Here is a 24,208-nt window from a genome sequence, read left to right on the forward strand (position 1 = left end):
TCCCTCCAGGTATGGCTGCTGGGGAAATACAGGCAGACTTCATTTTATGGTGCGTTGCAGATATCACATTTTTTACAAAATGAAGGTTTGTGGCAACCCTGCATCGAGCAATTCTATCAGCGCCATTTTCCCAACAACATTTGCTCACTTTGTCTCTGGGTCACATTTTGGTAATTCTCACAGTATTTCAATTTTTTTCATTACTATTTTATTTGTTATGGTGAGACCACAGTATGGTGTAAACATAACTTTTATATACACTGGTAAACCAGAAAAATTCATGTGACTTGCTTTGTTGTGATATTGGCTTTATTGCGGTCGTCTGGAATCAAACCGGCAATATCTCTGAGGTAAGCCTGTATAATTAAACAAGAAAATCTCCTCTCAACGCAGAAAACCCACCCTCAAAGGTAGTAGAGAAAGAAAATAATTTTATATTTAATAAACATTAAACAAGAATGTGATGCACATCACAGGCAATCCACTATAGGGATTGCAGAGACAGAAAGAGAGCTACTCTTTTATAAAGCTAAATGGCGTTTACAACCCATTCCATTACGTAGGTTTTGCAATTTGGAGTCGGGTGGGATTAGGTCTACAATTCTCCCAGGAAAGGTGGAGATAAAGCTTTATCTTTCAGGACAATGACATTTCAAGAGATGGCTTCCAGGTTCTTGAGAAGACATTCCTGAGTTGTGAGACTGGCAAGAGGTTTATTCAGGCATTATAAAACTTACGTATATTTGAAAAGGATGGAGAAAGAAGTACTGAAGGAAAAACAATTCTCATTATTTTCAACAAGGATAATCATTTTGTTTGGTTTCTGGCAAATTATGCTGAGATTGAGATCGTCTTTGCCAATAATTTATTTAAAACAGGTTCACTGTGGGAATTATAGTAATTTCACAAGCCAATAGCATACAGGACAATGTCTCTTAATAAGCCAATAAAGAAATAACATACTCCAAACCAATTATAGATTAATCGCATTATGGTTCTTGGCGAGGGGGAAATGAAAGGAATAAAGTCCAAATTTAGTTGAGCTGCACCTTTCTACAGTAGGTTCCCAAAAGAGTGGGCTTAGCCAACCATGAGCTGACATCCGGCTGCTGTGCAAAGCGAAAATGCCCTGTTGCTAAGACACGTTGCTAGGGAAGGAAGATGCCATGTCGACAGGCAAGGTGATCTCCCTCTCTGGCTGCTGCAGGGTTTTCACCACTGCAGGCAAAGAGTCACTTTGTCCAGGAAGGAGGTAATCCCCAACTCCACCTCCACAATGTCTTCAGAGAACTATTTTTTTTTAATAAATAAATAAATTTATTTAAAAAAAGAGAAAAAAATCGTCATAATCTATAGTCCACAGATAGTCAGTGGAAATAGTTTGATTATTTTTGGTCTTGTTTCAATGCATATACATATTTTTTACATGGCTGAGATTGTATTATGTATATGGTTTCGTATCTGACTTTTCTACTTAATGTCATAGCTTAAACTTCATGTAAAAGATAAAATGGTGACACCTCTGTGCTCTTGGTCATGAATCCCTCTGGCCTGGCCTTTTTCATGTTGGTGAGTGACAAGCTGAGTGTTACGTCCTTGTCAGCAGTACCCCACCCTGGGTAGAGACTGGCTGGGTTGCCTTACGGTCTCTGGCTTTACACACAACTGGGTTTTATTTTTTTTTCTTTAAGAACTTTTAGTGAGATATAATTGACATACAATAAACTGCATACATTTAAAGTGTACAGTTTGATATTTTTTTCTTGTTAGTAATGTATATATGGCAATCCCAATCTCCCAATTAATTCCCCCCAAACCCCCACATTGGGCATTTTTAAAGGATACCCACCCCGGATCACATTTCCAAGGCAAAACTGCAGTAGGGGGAACCCCTGTGTCCCCATATCCCCTAAAATCCCCCGTGGAAAAGCCAGCCAGTCTCAATTGTAGGCGTACCCTGGGACTCTGCAGAAACCATGTGTCCCTGGCTGGGTAAGTTGCCAGAAAGAACTTCCCACGAGGGTGACAAAGAAGTAGAGTCATAGCAGTTCCTTAAAAAGTGGCTAGAATGAGTAATTCTTTTGTAACCCTATTCAGATTAGTGAATGAAGAGAAAATATTGCAGTGGAAAGTGGGGGCCTTGGTGGTAACTGGTGCAATGAAAGAGAGATCACCCACAGTGAGGCTGGGACAGAGGAATTGAAGGGACCCTTCAGGGCATGGAATGAACCAGCACTGCTGTGAGGGGATAATGCTCACTGACAGAATCCCAACACCTGCAGACAGCAGAGAGGGCTGGAGAAGAAGGGACACCTGTTTTCTTCAGAACATCTGGTATCTGTTGAGGAGGAAGTAGACCTTGCACATGACCCACATTCCACTTTTCCCAGGCAGCCTGCTTTATTATTTTTTTTAAATTATTTATCTATTTGGCTGTGCTAGGTCTTAGCGGTGGCAGGTACCATCTTCATTGCTGCATGCGGGATCTTTTAGTTGCGCCGTGCAGGATCCAGTTCCCTGCCCAGGGATCGAACCTAGGCCCCCTGCATTGGGAATGCGAAGTCTTAACCACCGCGCCACGAGGGAAGTCCCCCCAGGCAGCCTATTTGAGGACAGCCCTTTCTCCCCCAGTTTGGAAGTGTTCTTCTTAATCTTAAGCCTGTGAGGGTGGTCTACCCATAGTCATGAGACCAGGTAAGCCCCAGTTGTGAAGGGGCTCCAACATCCCAGCTTTGTTCAAAACCAAATGTCAGATGAGTGCTGCTAGCAGAAAGCTGTGTTTTGTAGGCTCAATGGTCAGAAGACTGGGGAGGGGGACATTGGCAGTATATAGACATCCTACTCTCTCCCACTGTGGTGCATGGTGTGCAGCAGCCTCCAGGGCAGGGTTCAAATACTCTCACTCACAAACTCAGTCCCAACTATGAAGCCAGAGCTGGGGGTGGGGGGGTTCCTCTTGCCTTCCTCAGCCAACCTAATTGTTGGTGGCAGGGCCCTCACTTGCACTTTCCTTTGTTTGAAGAGGAGAGAGCATCCGTCATACAACATGTGACCCAAATACCATGATGACAGCAGGACAACCAAGTGAATATTCAAGAACAAAGTAGATGGCAGGTTTCTAATATCAACTCTAGAGAAGACTAGAAGGCAGTACTTCGTACTGTCAAACCAAGTGTGGAGTCAACAGCAGTCCTCTCCAGCTCAGCGATAAGAGCAGTGGCACAAAGTAGAAGACCCGAGCCATGTTTCTATCCTTTAAAGGTACCGCCATAACAGAGATTAATAGGACATTGTAAAGCAGAGAATTATTATTTGTCTTTGATCCAATATTAAGTTGGCAACCAGGGGCAAGTGTTCATCTCTACATCTGGATTTTTCTCCACACCACTGCCAGACATACCCCTTTTATCCAGCGAGTTTAAATAGACAGAAAACTCTTCTGAATCTACCTTATTGGTGAGTTTTGGTTTTGGATCAGGACTTTTTGATTTAAAAAGTATTTTCTGATGTACATTTGTTTCACCAGTGGACCTCTTCCACAGATGAACTTCTCTCCTGGCCTTACAACCCTTGACCCACCCCTGTGATCTTAGAAACTCACAAATGTAGCCCCATCCCTTCCCATCAGTTCCCGGACGATCCTAGGCCTCAGTTCTTTCCACATCAGGCTGGCTCAGACAGAGAGTGGGGATCTCTAGTGAGTGATGGGGTCATCTAGGACTGGTCCACCACTTCCCTCAGTGCCTGCTTAGCGGGGAGCAGTAGGAACAATGTTCCTTAGGAAAAGAGCGAGAACGAGCTTCTCCCCCCAGCCCCACCGTGGCAGAGTTGTCCATACTGCCCTTGGGAGTGGCTCTCTGCTTGGACCCTGGGTCTCTTCCTTGGACTCAGGTTATCCTGGGCTTCTGGGCACATTGATGCCCCCACATAAATACCTGCTCCCTCTGGGTCAACCCTTTATCATCTGCCATTCCCAGCACTCTCAGAAGGCTGCCCCCAGCTCCTCCCCAGGAAGGGGATCAGAGTGGGCAAGCAGGCCCTTACTCTTGGCTCACTATGTTGCACTGGGCTTTTCCTGGCCTCCGGGTGTTTGGCACAGCATCAGGAGCCCGGCCTCGCAGCCTGCACCTCCAAGCGATGCCCAGGTGCAGCCCTCCCTGTCTGTCTCCTGACTCTACCCACCCTTGGAGTAGGATCCAGGTCAGACCCCACCCCAGCATGTGCACCCACCTACCCAGGCAGGGGGGAAGATCATACAGCCTCCCTGGTCCTCGTACGGGCACCCCCCAGTCCCCCAAGAGCCGATTCTGTCTGCTCTCTCTCCCTCAGCTTCAACCTCTGGTCTCAGCCAGGCTTCTCCCACTGCATGTCTCCTGCCACCTCCAGCCCTGCTCCTGCGTTTCCACCACCCCGAACTCAGGGCTCACACAGCACAGCCTGTGTCTTCCGGTCCAGTGTTCTCGGTGCCTCCAGGTCTCCTTCCTGACTCCTACGTTTGTCCCAGGCCTAAAGCTACCTCTGAGTCTGCATACTGTACCCCATTCTGCTCCCCACTCCCTGAAACCACTTCCCCAGCCCCTCCAGGGAGGCCCATTCCAGCCCTTATGCTGTCCTCCCCATCCACCCAACCAAGAGGAGGATGCCCTGACAGTGCCTGCCCATGAAGGCCAGCGCTACAGGCCCCCCCTCTGGCTGGAGAGCCCCCCGGGGCCCATGACTAAGCTGCCCGAACTCCACAAACAGCAGGGCTTCCTGGTCCATGGTGCACCCCCCAACAAGGCAGTGGGATGACCAACCAGAACATCCAAAACTTGCCCCCCACCCCCAGGACTCAGAGACAGTCTTGCTCCGCACTGCACCAGACTGGCTGCCTTCCCCACTGCCCCACTGATAGTGGCAGAAGCCCCTGACTGCACACCAGTCACTGTTAATATCTCGAGGCTGTGTTCCACCTTGGCCACAGGGAACTAGGCTGGCCCTGGGGCCCTCTATCCCTTCTGCAGAGCAGTCCCCAAGGCTACCCCGGTCCAGCTTCTCCCTTGCCCTGCCACCAACCCTTTCTCAAAGCTCCCCTCAGTGGCTGCCATGACAGCCCTCCCTCTTGGGGTCACCACAGTGTCCATCTGCAGCAACCGCCGCTGCTCATTCACCCACGGCACCCATTCCCCAGAAATCATAGGTCTCTCCAGGAACCCCACCTTCCCCCACATCCCATTTCATGCCGCCGGCCCCCAGCAGCTCATTAATGTTCACCCTGATAATGGGGTCACAGTGACACCCAGAGGGCCTCAGGGAAGGCGATTCCTCAGAGACCCTCAGCCATTCGTTCGGTAAGACATGTTTCCTGGGTTCCTCTCCATGCCCAACCCTGAGGTGGGCCCTGGGCAGAGACCCCCATGGACCAGTCAGAGGAGCCCATATAGAACATGTGAGATCAGAATAGGTGCAAGGTTCATGGGGGAGCTCAGCCAGGAGGAATGCGACCCCCCCATGCACCCAGGAAGTAATCTAGGGTGTGGGTGCTATGGCTACCTCCAGGTTCAAGGTTAACTCAGAACAATCTGACCTCCCAGACCAGTAGAGTCATAGGTGGCCTTCCCAGTTCCCAGAGACGGGCAGCCGAAGGTTGCTTTTTTACACAGTGTAGGTTAAAAAGAAATGTCAGGGCACATGTGACAAGAATTTCAATGAATGCACCAGGCACAGCTGGAAGGTAATTCCATCGATGCTCTGAAAGTGCATTCAATGCAATTTTTTTCTGCAAGGTCTTGTCTAAAGCTGTTTCCAGGTGAATACCATGGCAGACCTGAGCACTTTTAAAAGCATCTTTTATTCAGATGTTTTGCAAACCCAGACCCTGTGTGGTGTCTTCCATTCTGCTTTTCCTACCTCTCTCTACAACAGATTTTTGCCCCCAGAAGTGCAGAGGGCAGAGCACCAGCCTGGGAGCTCAAAAGCCAGGTTGGGGTTCCACAACTCACCAGCTATGGGGACGTGGGCATGTCACTGTACCTCTCTGCACCTGTTTCCTGGTCTGCCCCACGGGCTCAGTGATGCAGGCCCTGGGGAAGCAACATCCCAATTCTTACTGATGTTTTGAGACCATCAGACTCATTTCTCTTATGTTTCTAGTTTCTCACTTTCTATGGCTTTATGATGATGGCAACTCTCTATGTACATGCCACCTGTGAATCACTGCAGTTTGACCTTGCACTGATGGGTGCCTTTTCCCCATGTCAAATTTAATAGAAAGCCAGACTCTATCACCCTGGGAATTACAGCAAAATGGCTAAAGCAGAGGCTCTACAACCTCACATTGACAACCACTCCCGCCACTCCCTTCCTGTGCCCCAGGACCTCTCTTCTCTTCCCCTTAGCATGTGCCTGTTGGCCATCTGTCTGACTTCTTTGGAGAAACGTCTACTTAGGTACTTAGGTCTTGTGCCCATTTTTTCTTTTCTTTTTTTCTTTTTTCTTTTTTTTTTACATTGAGTTGCATGAGCTGTTTGTATATTTTGGAGATTAAGCCCTTGACAAATTAGGAATATGGGATTAACAGATACACACCACTCTATATAAAATAAACAACAAGGATTTACTGTATAGTACAGGGAACAATATTCAAAATCTTGTAGTAACCTATAATGCAAAAGAATCTGAAAAAGAATACATATATATATATATATATATATATATATATATATATATCCGAATCACTTTGCTGTACACCTGAAACTAACACAATATTGTAAATCAATTATAGGTCCATAAAAAAAGAAAAACGCTGTGCATGGGTGACTGTCTCTGAAGGCCTTGGCAACACAACACCCTCCAGCGGTTTCTGATGTAGTTCAAGGAATCCACCAGGAGATGGCGATGCTCCATTAGCGCCGGCCAGCCTCGCTCTGGAGCGTGGAGTATTCACCCAGCTTGGGCAGAATTCGCTTTCTGTAAATGAACAAACCATGAGGATGAGACATGCAGGTTTTCGAGTTATACGAGGTGCAAGATCTTGAGCAAATAAGAACCTATGAGCTGATTATGTGCTTCCTATTTCTATGCAAGCTGCAAGATTTGCAGATGCAGCCGGGTAGCAGGGCATCCCAGTAAGTCACCAAGGACTTTTCAGAACACCATCAGTACTGGAGATGCGCAGGCCCATCTTTAAACCAGGCGCACGGCGGTTGGAGCAGGCTTGGGAGGCGAAACCAGCTGGGTTTGAACCCATGCCCTTCAGGTTACCAGCCGGATGGCCAGGTCCTTCAGGCTGCACTTCGCTTCCTTCACCTGTGAGATGATGAGTAATTCCGAGGTTCTCTGAGGAATCAGTGAACTAACGCACATCCATCAGTGAACACTGAGCACGGTGGCTGACACGTGGAAGCGGTCTGTACACGACGACTCGGCTGTGTTAGTGATCAGCCTGAATCAGAGCTGGTCAGACGAGCCACTCAGACTCAGAACGTCAAAAGGCAGCACTGCGTCGGGGTCAAGGGCACAAACTCTGTCGTTAGACACAGCAGCTCTAACACTTAATCAGGGCAGCGGGATGACACTGGCCTCTCTGAGCCGCAGCTTCATGACTGGTCAAATTGGCGTGGGCAGCACCCATCTGTCAGCTGTCGCAGGGTCCAATGCGGCCGTGAGCGTGGGGAAGGGCCTGGCTCTTGGGACTGGCTGGGTGGATGGCGGCTGCCGTGGGAACCCGGCCGCCGGGGCGCCCAGAACCAATGCACTCCTTTTGCCTGGTCCGCGCCTTGTTCACCGCGTTCTCATCTTCTGGCCCTCAGAGGGGGTAGCCGAGCTCCAAAGGGGAAAAAGAAAACAGGAAACGAAGGGGATCCTATCCATCAACATTTCCCCGGATTTGGAAAAGACAAAGCCACCCTATGACTTTGATGGCTGTACTACAGCTGAAATCCGCAGTTAGCCTCCCTGAAGCTCACGTCCTTCCTTTGCTGGTTCTTTGGTGTTCCCAAAACTTTTGCCTCCCGCAGCCACAGGAGCAAGCCTGTTGGTAACTGCCTCTCCTCGCCGTGGGGGTGGGGGTGTGCCTCTGGGAGGACAATTTAAGGCTGAGAGCTCCCCTAGATTCCGGCCGTTACTCTGCATCCACCAATCCCCATCTAGGAGTTTTCCATCACCTGTGTCTTCCAAGGACCATACTGATTTGCTGAGCCTCTTATGCCAAAGGGGTCTTAAAACTGCAAAGTCAGCCACATTTCCCCCCTCTGGAAACCTTATGGAACTGTAGTCTACTATGCCTCACCTGGGACACAGGGAGTCTTTGTCCCCACTACACAGTTAAAATACACCTGTCCTGGCATCCCTTTCCCTCACGAATGCCTTCTGCTTTCTAATTCATGCTGGTATTTTATCTTGACTATTATAGTTCTCACTGTAGTTCTCAATCATGAAAGCTGATTGGCATCCTAGTTTGTAGATCAGTCTCTGGTGAGTATGCCTCTATTTTTGACTCTCGCAAAAATGAGTTCATAACCTTGCAACGTCAAGAACCAACACTTTGTGGTTACCAGACAGGTTCTGATCATAGATCTAGCTGTCTGTGGCACATTTAAGTGTTCAAAGTCGAACTGTTACAATTTGAATTTGTCTTTTCTAAAAACCAAAAATACCCTTTTCTTTCTTGGTTCCCTATTTTGGGTGGTGTCACCACCATCCACTCCAAAATCAGGAGTCATCTCTGAGTGGACTGTGTCCTTCTCTCCCATGTATCCACTTATTAAGACTCCCTTTCCTGTGGTTTCTGGAATCCACCGCCCCTATCAGCTTTACTTTGGTTTAGATACAAATTATTTCGCTGTGACAAGTTTCCTGTCACGGTCTGTCTATCATTTTGCAAGTTTTCAGCCCCCACCCCCAACCAATGCCAATTTCACCCTCCTTATCCCAGATAATGTGGTTCAAGGAAACCATAAATATGGCCATTCCATTCTCCTCTCAACATTTTTCAACAAATCTCAAAGTTTAGGATTGAGTCATATCTTCATAGCACCTCTAACTTTTCTCTGAGTTCAATTTTGAATGCTCAATGCACAATAACAAGCTTAACATGAGGGAGGGAGGGAATATGGGGATATGTGTATAAAAACAGATGATTGAACTTGGTGTACCCCCCAAAAAATAATAAAAAAAAAAACAAGCTTAACAGAACACTTCATGTTCAGAAGGGCCTGAACTTGCAGTTGCTCGCCAAGGCAGATTGCATTTCACAAACATCATGAAAATGATCAAACACAGGGAAGTTGAAAAATAATACAGAGAAACCACATGTCCTCATCATCTATGTACAATAGATATCAACCCATAGTCAATCGGACTTGATATCTGCCCCCTCCGCTTTCTTACCACGATGCAATTATTTTAAAATCAATCCCATACATCCTATATGAGTATGTATAGGAAATTGCTTTCAAAAAGCGAACTGGAAAGCCTTATGAATAACACTAAATATGCAACTTTCAGATCTGTTGTATTCATCCATTTTATTGGCTTACTTCAGATATCACCCATGCAGGAATAATTTTTTGAGTTTCTAGTTCCATGAACAATATCCAGCCCTATAGCAGAAGAAACCTTTGCAGGTGATTCCAGCTGATCCAAGCAAGTGTATTAGGCCATGTGGTGCAGTGCATGAGGGTGCTGTACTGCATATCAGGCTGCAGAAGCCTATGGCAAGCTACCAGATGAGAGTCTTCCTGGCATATACTAGGGTTATAGAGGAAGCACGTGCTTTCTTCACCTCTTCATTGCCTCCTTTGGATCGATACTAGGCCTTGATACTAGGAGACTAAATTCTCCACCACAAGATACCAGGGCCCCCAAGTTGCCCTGCATAACTTGTGATTCCTGAGGTTTAACACTTCATTAAGGAAAGAAAGAGAATAGATAAATTAACAGATCCCTATGAGAAATGATCTTTTGGGCCAAGACATGAAGTCCCCACATACATATTTAAGGACTATAGGAGTGTTGAGGGAAATCTCCTGACCCTGCTAAGGTAAGGCAGAGGTAGAGTGACTGGTATGGTCTTACACATGATCATATAAGAAGTCAGGAGATTCTGGCACAAAAAGCAAAAGGGACAAAAGAAAAAATAAACAAGTGGGTCTATATTAAACTAAAAGTCTTCTGCACAACAAAGAAAACCATCAACAAAATGAAAAGGCAACCTACTGAATGGGAAAAATACTTGCATATATCTGATAAGAGGCTAATATTCAAAACATTTAAAAATCTCATACAACTTAAGAGCAGAAATGTGAATAATGCCATTAAAAATGGGCAGAAGATCTGAATAGACATTTTTCCAAAGAAGATATAAAGATGGCTAACAGGTACATGAAAAGATGCTCTTCATTATTAATCATCAGGGAAATGCAAATCAAAACCACAATGAGGGGACCTCCCTGGCTATCCAGTGGTTAGGACTCCACACTCTCACTGCTAAGGGTCGGGTTCAATCTCTGGTTAGGGAGCTAAGATCCTGCATGCCAAAAAACAAAACAAAAGCAAAACAAACAAAAAACCACAATGAGATATCACCTCACACCTGTTAGAATGGTCATTATCAAAAAGACTAGAAATAACAAGTATTGGGAGGATGTGGAGAAAAGGAGACATTTCTACACTGTTGGTGGGAATGTAAATTGGTACAGCCACTAAGGAAAACAGTATGGAGTCTCCTCAAAAAAAAAATACTGAAAATAGAACTACCATATAATCCAGCAATTCCAATCCTGGGTACATGAAAGAAAGAAAGGAAGAAAGAAAGAAAGAAAGAAAGAAAGAAAGAAAGAAAGAAAGAAAGAAAGAAAGAAAGAAAGAAAGAAAGAAAGAAAGAAAGAAAGAAAGAGAAAGAAAGAAAGAAAGAAAGAAAGGAAGGAAGGAAGGAAGGAAGGAAGGAAAGAAGGAAAGAAGGAAAGAAAGAAAGAAAGAAAGAAAGAAAGAAAGAAAGAAAGAAAGAAAGAAAGAAAGAAAGAAAGAAAGAGAAAGAAAGAAAGAAAGGAAGGAAGGAAGGAAGGAAGGAAGGAAGGAAGGAAGGAAGGAAGGAAGGAAGGAAGGAAGGAAGAAAGAAAGAAAAAGAAGGAAAGAAGGAAAGAAAGAAAGAAAGGAAGAAAGAAAGAAAGAAAAAATATAAAAACCTGAAAAGATACATGTAGCTTTTTCCTGAGTGTCTTGGAGGAAACAAACCCAGTTGGCAGAGGAATCTGTAAAATACTTGTGCCTTTCAATAAAATGTGTATGTTGGAAAAGCTCCCACTGGTGGATGTTATTATTCACAATAACTACAAGTACGATCGATGAAGATGTGGCTGTGTGTGTGCATCACACACTGTACCAGGCGGGCTCTGAGCTCGGTCATCTGGGGCTTTCATGTCAGGGGGATGGTGGCAGGCTGAGGGGTCTCCAGGCCGGGATTGAAGTTCTCCCCTTGTTAAGGTACGAAAGGTCGCAGGGAATCTGTCACCTTCCTATGTGAAGTGATCCTCTTGGCCACTCCATGAGGACCACAAATTCATGGCTGGGTATCATGTTCTGCAGAACATCAGTCCAGACATCATGGGGCACAGAACTGGAAGTCGTGAGCACTCAGGTAACTCCTGGTTCGGCCTTTATTGGAATCCAGGTCCCTTGAGTGTTTGGGCTTTTTTGCTATGTCACACTACCAGTCTTCAAACGGACAGAAGCAAAAGAGGTAATTCAGTGGCAGATTCTTTTTTCCTTTCTCTAGTGCTTAAAAATATCAAAACTCTACCCACTCTTTGTGTAAAATTTCCAATACTACATTTACATTTCCTCTGCATAGCTGAACATGGTCTAGACATTTTATCAATTAGCGTTTTTTTTTTTTTAATATTTATTTTTTATTTGGTTGCACCGGGTGTTAGTTGTTGCAGGCAGGTTCCTTAGGTGTGGCATGTGAACTCTTAGTTGAGGCAGACATGTGGGATCTAGTTCCCTGACCAGAGATCAGACCCAGGACCCCTGCATTGGAAGCACAGAGTGTTCTCCACTGTGCCACTAGGGAAGTCCCTAACAATTACCCTTTTAATTGGCAATTTGGTGCTGGAATTCTAATCCCAGAGAAGTTTAAGAGAAGTTTTCATCTGCCTAATGAACCTTTGGCCTTGTGGTCATGAAAATCTTCCCCCTGGGGAAAAGCAACACTGTGCTGTTCTATTCTGACTGAAGGTGTGCCCGCTGGGTGGGTGGGTACAGGTATCTCCCCAGGATTTCATAAAGATCTGAGGCTGCCGGTGTCAGCAACTCCATTCTTGACATCCGGTCTGGAGGGCCCCAAGATGCAAGGTGTCACGTCCTGCCTGAGAGTTCCTCAGCATGCGGAGGTCAAAGGTCTTCTGTTCTCTCATCACAGTTGGAATTTATTTATTTATACCTTTATTACTATTGTGCTCCAAGCGCTCGTTGAAAAAGAATTTCCTGACACAAGGCAGAATGCAAGGAAGGTAGAGTTTATTAGAGAGAGGGTTCTCTGTAGGAAATGCAGGCCGACTTCCTGGTAGTCAGGGAAAGTTGACAATGAGCATGGGTTGCTTGCCTGTGTTTGTAGCCAGGGAACCTGCGATTATCTGCTGACTGGGCAGAATATGTATACTTTTAGTGTACTGAGCAGGAGAAAAATGCAGCAAAAATCTTTCCTTTTATGGGATGGGCAAGGGTCAGGGCATGCTGCTCCGGAGGGCTCTGGGACATTGCAATGGTTGCCTTGTACAGAGAGATAGGAGTCCTGTAATTCTTTGTTCTGGCAAGATTGGCTCTTTGAGTCTATCTTGTTCTTTGTCCTTGGAGCATACCACAATTACTACCTCCTCTTGTGTAAAGAATGAGTTGTCCATTAAGATGGGAGATCCACTACTTAGCTATGCAAGTCCAAGCCAATAGCCAAGAAAGGAACCTGGTGAGATTTGGGGGTTTACTTCTCAGGTGTATCTTAACATAGGCTTAGCAGGTATTAATTAATTAATTAATTAATTGGCAGGTTGTGTGTTTTGCATATGAACAAAGAATTCTGGAAGTGGAGAAGTCTTGAGAGGTGTGTAACTTCTTCCACTTTTTGAGGGCTTTTTATGGGCCAGACTGTATGTGTCTCCCTCATAACCATCGCTGTGGGGATAAATGTGATGATAAAAGGGAATCTATTTCAGGCACTGGACACCCTGGCACTCAGAAACAGGAGTCTTGGTGCACAGGCACATGTATGTAGCTGTATACACAACTCCTGGCCATGTGTGCACATGTAGAACTCCGTTATTCTGCTGGAGGTCAAGGGTATCTGATCATCCCCAAGGCTCAGGCTCTTCCGCACACCTCAAGTGATCCCTTCCCCCTTCTACTCTCCCTTTTGCTTCAAAGTGGCATCAACTTGGAGATGAGTGAGTGGGAGTCCGGCAGCCTACAGGAAGGAGGGATGGCTGGGGGCCCGCCCAGTCTGGGTTCCTTTTCTGCTTTTTGTTCTGATTGCTTTCCCCACTCCAGGAAGACCAAGACCAGAAAGGCATGGATCACCTTTCTGCCAAGACTTTGGGAAGTGACTAGTGATTATCCCATGATATTCAGGGATGGTCTGCCAGGCACTGTTGGGATTTTGCTGAGGCCCTGAGCAAGGGCGGACTCAGGCTGGGAAGGTTATGAGTGTCTTGGAAGCCCCCAGGGCAGAAGTCTTCTGCAGACGCAGGCAGATGACGGGCTGGTCTGTGCTGCTGGTCCAGTGGTGGTGTCCCCTACAGCCTTCCTCCCTCCTCCTCCCCCCATTCTTTTTTCTGTCCCTGTACCCCTCTATCTGTGTCTGTATCCATCTATCTGTTTCCCATGGACACAGGGTACAATTCTGCCCTGGTGTCCAGCCAGAGAGGCAGAAACATGAAAGTCTGATTCCTACTGTGTGGGGTCTGAGTTTCTCTAGTGATCCAGGCAGGTGATCTGGGTCACCTTTGGGCAGCCATTACTCTTCCAGATGTAGGTGTACTCTCGGTGACTGTCCCAGGTCTCAGAACAAGACCCAAGACTATTCATACACCCTGGCACAGTGCTATGGTGGGGCAGCATGGAGTCCTCCTCATGAGGGGAAGGAGGAGGGCGGCAATTCCAACAGGAACCATCCACAGTTATGCCAGACTTCAAGGTTATGGGCACAGTCCTCAGCCAGGCTGCCCTCACTTCAGACACCAGGCACAAGTCAGGGGTTACCAGGGACACCCTCACAGTGACCCACTGACAGGTGGGCCAAGTTCTTTTGTTGTTTTTTTTAAGCTCTTTATTGGAATATAATTGCTTTACACTGTTGTGCCAGTTTTTGCTGTAAGACAGAGTGAATCAGCTGTATTTATACATATATCCCCATATCTCCTCGCTCCCACAATTCCCTCGCTCCATATCCCAGCCCTCTAAGCCATCACCCATCATTTAGTTGACCTCCCTGTGTTAGTTGCTTCCCACTAGCTATCTATTTTACAGTTGGTAGTGTATATATGTCAATGCTACTCTCTCACTTCGTCCCAGCTTCCCCTTCACCCCTCAACCCATGTCCTCAAATCCGTTCTCTACATCTTCACCTTTATTCTTGCCCTATCACTGGGCTCATCAGTAGCATTTTTTTAAGATTCTATATATATGAGTTAGCATACAGTATTTGTTTTTCCCTTTCTGACTGACTTCACTCTGCATGACAGACTCTAACTCCAACCACCTCACTACAAATAACTCAATTTCATTTCTTTTTATGGCTGAGGAATATTCCATTGTATATATATGCCACATCTTCTTTATCCATTCATCTGTTGATGGGCAATTAGGTTGCTTCCATGTCCTGGCTATTGTAAATAGTTCTGTAATGAACATTGTGGTACATGTTTCTTTTGGAATTATGGTTTTCTCTGGGTATATGGCCAGGAGCGGGATTACTGGGTCATATGGTAGCTCTATTTTTAGCTTTTTAAGGAACCTCCATATTGTTTTCTATAGCGGATGTACCAATTTACATTCCCTCCAACAGTGCAGGAGGGTTCCCTTTTCTCTGCACCCTCTCCAGCATTTATTGCTTCTAGTTTTTTTTGATGATGGTCATTCTGACCGGTGTGAGGTGATACCTCATTGTGGCTTTGACTTGCATTTCTCTGATGATTAGTGATGTTGAGCATCTTTTCATATGTTTGTTAGTCATCTGCATGTCTTCTTTGGAAAAATGTCTATTTAGGTCTTCCGCCCATTTGTGGATTGGGTTATTTGCTTTTTTGGTATTCAGCTGCATGATTTGCTTGTATATTTTGGAGATTAACCCTTTGTCAGTTGCTTCATTGGCAAGTATTTTCTCCCATTCTGAGGATTGTCTCCTTCTCTTGTTTATGCTTTCTTTGGCTGTGCAAAAGCTTTTAACTTTCATTAGGTCCCATTTGTTTATTCTTGACTTTATTTCCATTATTTGAGGACATGGGTCACAAATGATCTTGCTTTGATGTATGTCATAGAGTGTTCTGCCTATGTTTTCCTCTAAGAGTTTTTTAGTGTCTGGCCTTACATTTAGCTCTTTAATCCATTTTGAGTTTGTTTTTGTGTAAGGTGTTGGGAAGTGTTCTAATTTCATCCTTTTATATGTAGTTGTCCAATTTTTCAAGCACCATTTATTGAAGAGGCTGTCTTTTTTCCATTGTATATTCTTGCCTCTTTTGTCAAAGATAAGGTGCCCATATGTGTGTGGGTTTGTCTGTGGGCTCTCTATTCTGTTCCATTGATCTACATTTCTGTTTTTGTGCCAGTACCATACTGTCTTGATCACTGTAGCCTTGTAGTATAGTTTCAAGTCAGGAAGCCTGATTCCACAAACTCCATCTTTCCTTCTCAAGATTGCTTTGGCTATTCAGGGTCATTTGTGTTTCCATACAAATTGTAAGATTTCTTGTTCTAGTTCTGTGAAAAATGCCATTGGTAATTTGATAGGGATTGTGTTGAATCTGTAAATTGCTTTGGGTGGTACAGTCATTTTCACAATGTTGATTCTTCCAATCCAAGAACATGGTATGTCTCTCCATCTGTTTGTATTGTCTTTGATTTCTTTCATCAGTGTCATTGTTTTCTGCATACAAATCTTTTGCCTCCTTAGGCAGGTTTATTCCTAGGTATTTTATTCTTTTTGTTGCAATGGTGAATGGGAGAGTTTCCTTAATTTCTCTTTCTGCTCTTTCATTGTTAATGTACAGGAATGCAAGAGATTTCTGTGCATTAATTTTTTATCCTGCTACTTTACTAAATTCATTGATTAGTGCGAGCAGTTTTCTGCTAGAATCTTTAGTGTTTTCTATGTATATTATCATGTCATCTGCAAAGAGTGACAATTTTACTTCTTTTCCAATTTGGATTCCTTTTATTTCATTTTCTTCTCTGGTTGCTGTAGCTAAAACTTCCAAAACTATGTTGAATAATAGTGGTGAGAGTGGGCACCCTTGTCTTTTCCTGTCCTTAGAGGGAATGCTTTCAGCTTTTCACCATTTAGAATGATGTTGGCTGTTGGTTTGTCATATATGGCTTTTATCATGTTGAGTTAACTTCCTTTTATGCCCACTTTCTGGAGAGTTTTTATCATAAATGGATGTTGAACTTTGTCAAAAGCTTTTCCTGCATCTATTGAGATGATCATATGGTTTTTATCCTTCAATTTGTTAATATGTTGTATCACATTGATTGATTTGTGTATAATGAAGAATCCTTGCATTTCAGGGTTAAACCCTACTTTATCACTGTGTATGATCTTTTCAATGTGCTGTTGGATTCTGTTGGCTAGTATTTGGTTGAGGATTTTTGCATCTGTATTCATGATTGATATTGGCCTGTAATTTTCTTTTTTTGTGACATCTTTGCCTGGTTTTGGTATCAGGGTGATGGTGGCCTCGTAGAATGAGTTTGAGAGTGTTCCTCCTTCTGCTATATTTTGGAAGAGTTTGAGAAGGATAGGTGTTAGCTCTTCTCTAAATGTTTGATAGAATTCGCCTGTGAACCCATCTGGCCCTGGGCTTTTGTTTGTTGGGAGATTTTTAATCACAGTCTCAATTTCAGTGCTTGTGATTGGTCTGTTCATATTTTCTATTTCTTCTTGGTTCAGTCTTGGAAGATTGCCCTTTTCTAAGAATGTATCCATTTCTTCCAGGTTATCCAATTTATTGGCATATAGTTGCTTGTAGTAGTCTCTCATGATCTTTTGTATTTCTGCAGTGTCACTTGTTACTTCTTTTTCATTTCTAATTCTGTTGATTTCCATCTTCTCCCTTTTTTTCCTGGTGAGTCTTGCTAATGGTTTATCAATATTATTTATCTTCTCAAAGTACCAGCTTTTAATTTTATTGATCTTTGTTATAGTTTCTTTCATTTCTTTTCCATTTATTTTTGATCTGATCTTTATGATTTCTTTCTGTCTGTTCAGTTTTGTTTTGTTTTTTGTTCTTTCTCTAATTGCTTTAAGTGTAAGGTTAGGTGGTTTATTCGAAATTTTTCTTGTTTCTTGAGGTAGGATTGTACTGCTATAAACTTCCCTCTTAGAACTGCTTTTGCTGCGTCCCATAGGTTTGGGGTTGTCGTGTTTTCATTGTCAATTGTTTCTAGGTATTTTCTGATTTACTCTTTGATTTCTGCAGTGAATTCTTGGTTGTTTAAAAGCGTATTGTTTATCCTCCATGTGTTTGTATTCTTTACAGTTTTTTTTTCCTGTAATTGATACGTAGTCTCAATGCATTGTGGTCAGAGAAGATGCTTGATATGATTTCATTTTTTTTTAATTTACTGAGGCTTGATTTATGCCCCAAGATGTGCTCTATCCTGGAAAATGTTTCGTGTGTACTTGAGAAGAAAGTGTATTCTGTAGTTTTTGGATGGAATGTCCTATAAATATAAATTAAATCAAGATGGTCTAATGTCTCATTTAGAGCTTGCGTTTACTTTTTTATTTTCTGTTTGGATCATCTGTCCATTGGTGAAAGTGGGGGTGTTAAAGTCTCCTACTGTTAGTGTGTTACTGTCAATTTCCCCTCTTATGGCTGTCAGCCTTTGCCTTATGTATTGAGGTGCGCCTATGTTGGGTGCATAGATATTTACAATTGTTATATCTTCTTTTTGGATTGGTCCCTTGATCATCCTGTAGTGTCCTTCCTTGTCTCTTGTAATAGATTTTACTTTAAGGTCTACTTTGTCTGATATGAGTATTGCTACTCCAGCTTTCTATAGGCTTCCATTTGCATGAAATATCTTTTTCCATCCCCTTCCTTTCAGTCTGAATGTGTCCCTAGGTCTGAAGTGTTTTCCTTGTAGACAGCATATGTAAGGGTCTTGTTTTAGTATCTATTCAGCCAGTCTGTCTTTTGGTTGGAACATTTAATCCATTTTCATTTAATGTAATTATTGACATGTATGTTCCTATGAGCATTTTCTTAATTGTTTTGGCTGTGTTGTTGTAGGTCTTCTTCTTGTCTTGTGTTACTGCCTAGAGGGGTTCCTTTAGCAGTTGTTATAAGGCTGATTTGGTGGTGCTGAATTCGCTTAACTTTTGCTTGTCTGTAACGCTTTTCATTTCTCCATTGAATCTGAATGAGATTCTTGCTGGGTAGAGTATTCTTGGCTGTAGGTTTTTCTCTTTCAAGACTTTAATTGTCTCCTGCCTCTCCCTTCTGGCCTGTAGAGTTTCTGCAGAGACATCAGCTGTTATCCTTATGGGTTTTCCCTTATATGTTATTTGTTGCTTTTCTCTTGCTGCTTTTAATATTTTTTCCTTGTGTTTAATTTTCATTAGTTTGATTAATATGTGCCTCAGTGTGTTTCTCTTTGGGTTTATTCTGTATGGGACTCTGCGCACTTCTTGGACTTGGTTTACTATTTCCTTCCCCATGTGGGGGAAGTTTTGCACCATAATCTCCTCAAATATTTTCTCAGACCCCTTCTTTTTTTCTTCTTCTTCCATTATGCCTATGATTTGAATATAAGTATGCTTAATGTTATCCCAGAGGTCTGTGAGACTATTCCATTCTTTCTATTCTTTTCACCATTTCTGGCTCTGCGGCAGTTTTTTTCCCCATTCTATCTTCCAACACACTTACTTGTTCTTCTGCCTCAGTTATTCTGCTGTTTATACCATCTAGAGTATTTTTAATTTCAGTTATTGTGTTGGTCATTACTGTTTGTTTGCTCTTTAGTTTTTCTGGTCCTTATCAAATGTTTCCTGTATTTTATCTATTTTATTTTTGAGATTTTGGATCATCTTTACTATCATTACTCTGAATTCTTTTTCAGTAAATTTTCCAATTTATTCTTCATTTATTTAGTCTTGTAGATTTTTGTCTTGCTTCTTTGCCTACAGGGGGTTTCTTTGTTTCCTAATTTTGTCTAATTTAACATATTTGCTGTTTCCTTTCCCTAAGCTGCTTAGTAGAAATTAAGTGAAAGCATGAAAGTTCAAGCCAGCAATACCAGGCAGTAGAGCTGAGGAGACAGAAAAGGTAGGCTGAAGCCAGAACTTTGTATAGCTAGCTAAGGTATGAATTTATTCTCTCAGTACTAGGAAGCCATTGCAGGTTTTTGAGCAAGGGGGTGAAATAAGAATGATTTGGTTTTAAAAAGATAAAACCAAATCATTAAAGACAAAGTTGATTTGGGTTGCAGTGAGTGAGATCAAAACATAGATTAAGGCAAGGGAGTTTTAGGTCTACTGGGATAGTCCAGATGAAAATGGTAAAGACCCAAATAAGGCAGTGACACTGAGGGTGAACAAGAGGCCACAGATTCAAGATATGCCAGAATCAGACAATGTCAGGATTTGGTGACACAATACATGTGTAGGTCCGCAGAAAGGGAGATGATGGTGGTGATGCTGATGATGGTGATGGTGATGAAAATGATGAGGGTGATGGTGATGGGGATGATGATGATGGTGGTGATGATGATGATGGTGATGGTGATGATGGTGATGATAGTGGCAATGGTGGTGATGGTGAAGATTGTGATGGTAAAGATGATGCTGTTGATGGTGGTGATGCTGCTGATGATAATGGTGATGCTGCTGCTGCTGATGTTGTTGATGGTGTTTATGATGATGATGAAGATGGTGATGAATATGATGATGATGATGATGGTGGTGGTGAGAATGATGATGATGGTGATGATGGTTATGATGATGATGATGATGAGCTGACGATGGAGCTGAAGGTGGTGATGATGATGACGATGAGGTGATGATAGTGATGATGGGGCTGGTGATGATAGTGATGATGGGGCTGGTGATGATGATGATGGTGATGATGGGGATGATGGGGATGGTGATGATGGTGATGATGGTGATGATGATGTTGATGATGATGGTGATGATGATGATGGTGTTGATGATGATGATGGTGATGATGAGAGGGGATGATGATGGTGGTGATGATGATGAGCTGATGATGGAGCTGAAGGTGGTGATGATGGTTATGATGATGGTGGTGATGATGATGCTGATGATCATGATGATGATGATGGTGATGACGAGCTGACGATGGAGCTGAAGGTGGTGATGATGATGATGATGATGAGGTGATGATGGGGGTGATGGGGATGGTGTTGATGGGGATGATGGTGAAGATGATGATGGTGATGATGAGACTGGGGATGATGATGGTGGTGATGATGATGGTGATGATGAGGTGATGATGATGATGGGGATGCTGATTATGGTGATGATGGTGATGATGATGAAAGTGATGATGGTGATGATGATGGTGTTGATGATGATGGGGTTTATGATGCTGCTGCTGATATTGGTGATGATGATGATGGTGTTGATGGAGTTTATGATGATGATAATGATGCTGGTGATGATGAAGATGATCATGATGATGATGATGATGCTATTGATGATGATGATGATAATAATGATGTTGAGTGGAATGATGATGATGGTGGTGGTGATGATGATGTTTATGATGGGGACTATGATGATGGGGATGATGATCATGATGATGATTGAGATGATAATGATGGTGGTGATGATGATAATGATGATGGTGCTGATGGTAATGATGATGGGGATGACAATGATGGTGATGATGATGGTGATGGTGGTGGTGGTGATGATGGTGCAGATGATGTTGATGATGCTGCTGTAGATGATGGTGATAATGATGATGGTGCTGATGGTAATGATGATGATGGGGATGATGATGGTGATGATGAGGATGGTATGATGATGATGGCGGTGATGCTGATGCTGATGAGAAAGGTTAGGATGGTGAAGATGGTGATGATCGTGCTATAGATGATGCCGATGATGCTAATGATGGTGATTGTGATGATGGTGATGGTGATGATGGAGATGATGATGATGATAATGATAGTGATGATGGTGATGATGACAATGATGATGATGGCGATGATGATGATGATGATGACGATGGTAGGATTATTTTGACAGCAGGAAGGAAGGGCAGAGCCCCTACCCCAACAGAAAACCTAAGGAGCTAATTTACACAGAAAGGGTTTTAAGCAAACCTGCATAAATATTAACATGCTCTAAGAAAAGGAAACCTTTTAGACTACTTCCAGCATACATTCATTGGTGCCCAGTAAAATAGGAACACCAGCATAGAAAGCATTTTTGCTTTCTTAGCACTAACAGCTAAAAAGCACAGAGTGTATAATACTTTGATCTTGAAGTGGGTAATCATGGAAGTTTCAAGATTATATCCACTAAGTTAGCCTGAGTGTTTGTCTATAAAAATATTTTTTCAAAAACATGTAAATGAGAGTTATAGAAACAATGGGACTACATCAGAAGACAGTGCTAACAAGGACTGCACATATAAGACTAGGAACTGATTTTCACAAGTACGTTTTAGGTAAAGGAAATCTAAGTTGATTCCTATAGCCAAGACTAGCTGTGATTAGAGGATTTTCAGAAATCTTGAGATGGGCAGCTAGCATGAGTTAAACCCTAGATAAATACTCCCAGTCAAAAACCCCACTGAGGCTGCAGGACTAAAACTGAGCCATATAAAAAGCTGTGAGTGCATAAAAAGCCTGGTGGGACATGCAAGGCCTGCTGGGCCAGGAGAGTTGGCAATGGTGTGTTCTTCCAACAAGGGCACACCAACACGTATGCTGGGGAAGTGCCCCCAGGTGGAATGCTGGACTTGGGCTTGCTGCAGGAGCCAGACTCAGAAGCTCCTGAGAGGTGTCTAATTGGGGAGGAGTACTAAGGTTACTGAAGACAAGAATGTGTCCCAGGAAGGTCAGGTGATTTTCTTCTGACCCATCAATACTTAACATTAATGAAGAGTTGCAGAATCAAGTCAGTCTTTCCAAGATGTATTCCTCTGACATCATTAGCCAAAGCCTCTCCCAGTCTATTGGGCTGGTGATGTCTAGGAAGATCCCATTACCTGGAGGTGGGACCTAGGGCCACAGATTGTTCTGGGAAGCTGGCATAGAAGATGATTTGCACAATGAAGTCACCACTAAACCGCTGCTTAAGTCCAGTCCCCGGCCTTCTTTTTCTGCTCGATAGTCCAGAAACATTTCTTTAAAAGCCAGAAAATCCGTAAAGGTGAGCAGCATGTCGAAAATGTCCCCAGCCACTTCATCTTTATGGTGCTGTAAAGTTGTAGTGAAAGCCGCCATGTTAAATCCAGGAATCCGCTCCAACAGCTGTTCTTCTATACACTTTTCTACCAGAGAAATATATTTGTTAAAAATAGGTGTGTAGGTGAGCTTATTCTCTTCTGTATCTTCAAACTCCTGGTAGTACTTGTCCATGAAATTCCTCTGTAATAGCTGGAACTCATCATCCATGATAATGTCCTCTAAATATCCAACCACAGCATCAAATTCTGCATCAGAGGTGGAAGAGTTGGACAGCGTGAAGCTCTCTTCCTCTAGGGCATCCATCGCCGCCGCCGCCGCCGCTGCATCCACCGCGCGGCGGGGAGCGGGCCCGCCGGCCTTCTACCCGGCCCGCGGCCCTGGCGCAGCCTCTGCTCTGCGGAGCAGAGCCCCCAACCGGCATCGGGGAGGCCTCGCTGCCGAGGCCGCAGTCAGCTCATGGCCCGGCAGGGTAGCGCCTGAGCGCGACACTCCGGCTGCAGGCTTCCCGGCTGCGGCCACGCGCCTGCTGGGCCTCCAAGCCCGGCCATGCCTCATGAAGACCTCCATATCATTTTTATTCAAATTTTATTCAAACTCATTCAGACAAAAGAAATTCAAACACGATTTTTTCTGATAAGATTTACAGTGAAGGTTGAAAATGCTAACCTTTAAGATGCAGGAATACAAGCAGTTTCATTCTATTCATGAGTAGGTGAATAATGGTGGAAAACTTTTGCAGGACATTTGTAAATATTGAATGAACACTGAGAAAGTGAATGACCTTTCTTTCCTTTTTTCCTTTTTTTTCTTTCCTTTTCTTTCTCTTTTCTTTTCTTTTTTTTTTTTCTTTGGTGTTGGAGACTCATTTAATGTGGACACTCAAGGCCTGGGCAGAGTGAGGTGTTCCAGGAGTTGGGTGGGCAGGCAGGCAAGGTGGGTGGGTCACTGGCCCACACCTGGCCCCAGACGGGGGATGCCCAGAGGTGCGGGCCAGCCCAGGCAGGCCAAGGGAAGAAGCACAAGGGTAACCTAGGAAGGCTGACCCTCCCCTCACAGGAGATCTGTAGGCCAGCCCTTGTAAAGGTATCTAAGCCAGGTGGTGAGTGCTCAGGCCAGAGCCTGGCTCAAGGAGGCAGAGTTGGGGCCTGGCTAGGGGTTTCCAAAGCCTAGGGGCTGGCATTGTTGGTGCCTACATGAGCTGCTGCTGGAACTCAGGGCGAGACAGTCAGTTGGATTCAAGCAGCTCCTGGAGGCAGGCGAGGAGGTGGTCTTTCTTCTCCTCTAGGTGGTCCAGGCAGGAGTTGATCTGGTCCAACATGGAGTTGATGGCAGCATATTCTGCTTCCTGGAAGCTGTGGTCCTCACCTTCTGCCCCCACCAGCATGCCCAGGTCCCTGTTGGGGCCCGATGTTGTGGGCTCGGGTGCAAGGGCCGCATGACAGTGGAAGGCAGAGACGGTCGCGTGGACAGCTGGTGCAAGGGGGCGCATGGGGAGGTGCGAGGCGCCAGCAGAGGGGAGGGCAGGGTGGCCGAGGCGGTGGATGAAACTTGGGCGGGGGTTGGGGGTAGGGGAGAG

General features: G+C 44.2%; 1 protein-coding gene across 1 annotated transcript; it reads right to left on the reverse strand.

The window, feature by feature from the left end:
- Positions 1-21,557: 21,557 nt before the first annotated feature.
- On the reverse strand, positions 21,558-23,178 carry LOC130842197 (ADP-ribosylation factor-like protein 2-binding protein). Its single transcript, XM_057718845.1, has one exon. The coding sequence runs from the start codon at positions 22,933-22,935 to the stop codon at positions 22,444-22,446; it is 492 nt and encodes a 163-aa protein (XP_057574828.1). The 5' UTR covers positions 22,936-23,178; the 3' UTR covers positions 21,558-22,443.
- Between the last annotated feature and the right edge of the window lie 1,030 nt (positions 23,179-24,208).

Source organism: Hippopotamus amphibius, chromosome X (genome assembly GCF_030028045.1).
Source record: "Hippopotamus amphibius kiboko isolate mHipAmp2 chromosome X, mHipAmp2.hap2, whole genome shotgun sequence".
NCBI classification, from domain to species: Eukaryota; Metazoa; Chordata; class Mammalia; order Artiodactyla; family Hippopotamidae; genus Hippopotamus; species Hippopotamus amphibius.

Excerpts from the sequence above, each read along its gene's own strand:
- LOC130842197 (XM_057718845.1), bottom strand. The coding sequence starts at position 22,935 with ATGGATGCCCTAGAGGAAGAGAGCTTCACGCTGTCCAACTCTTCCACC.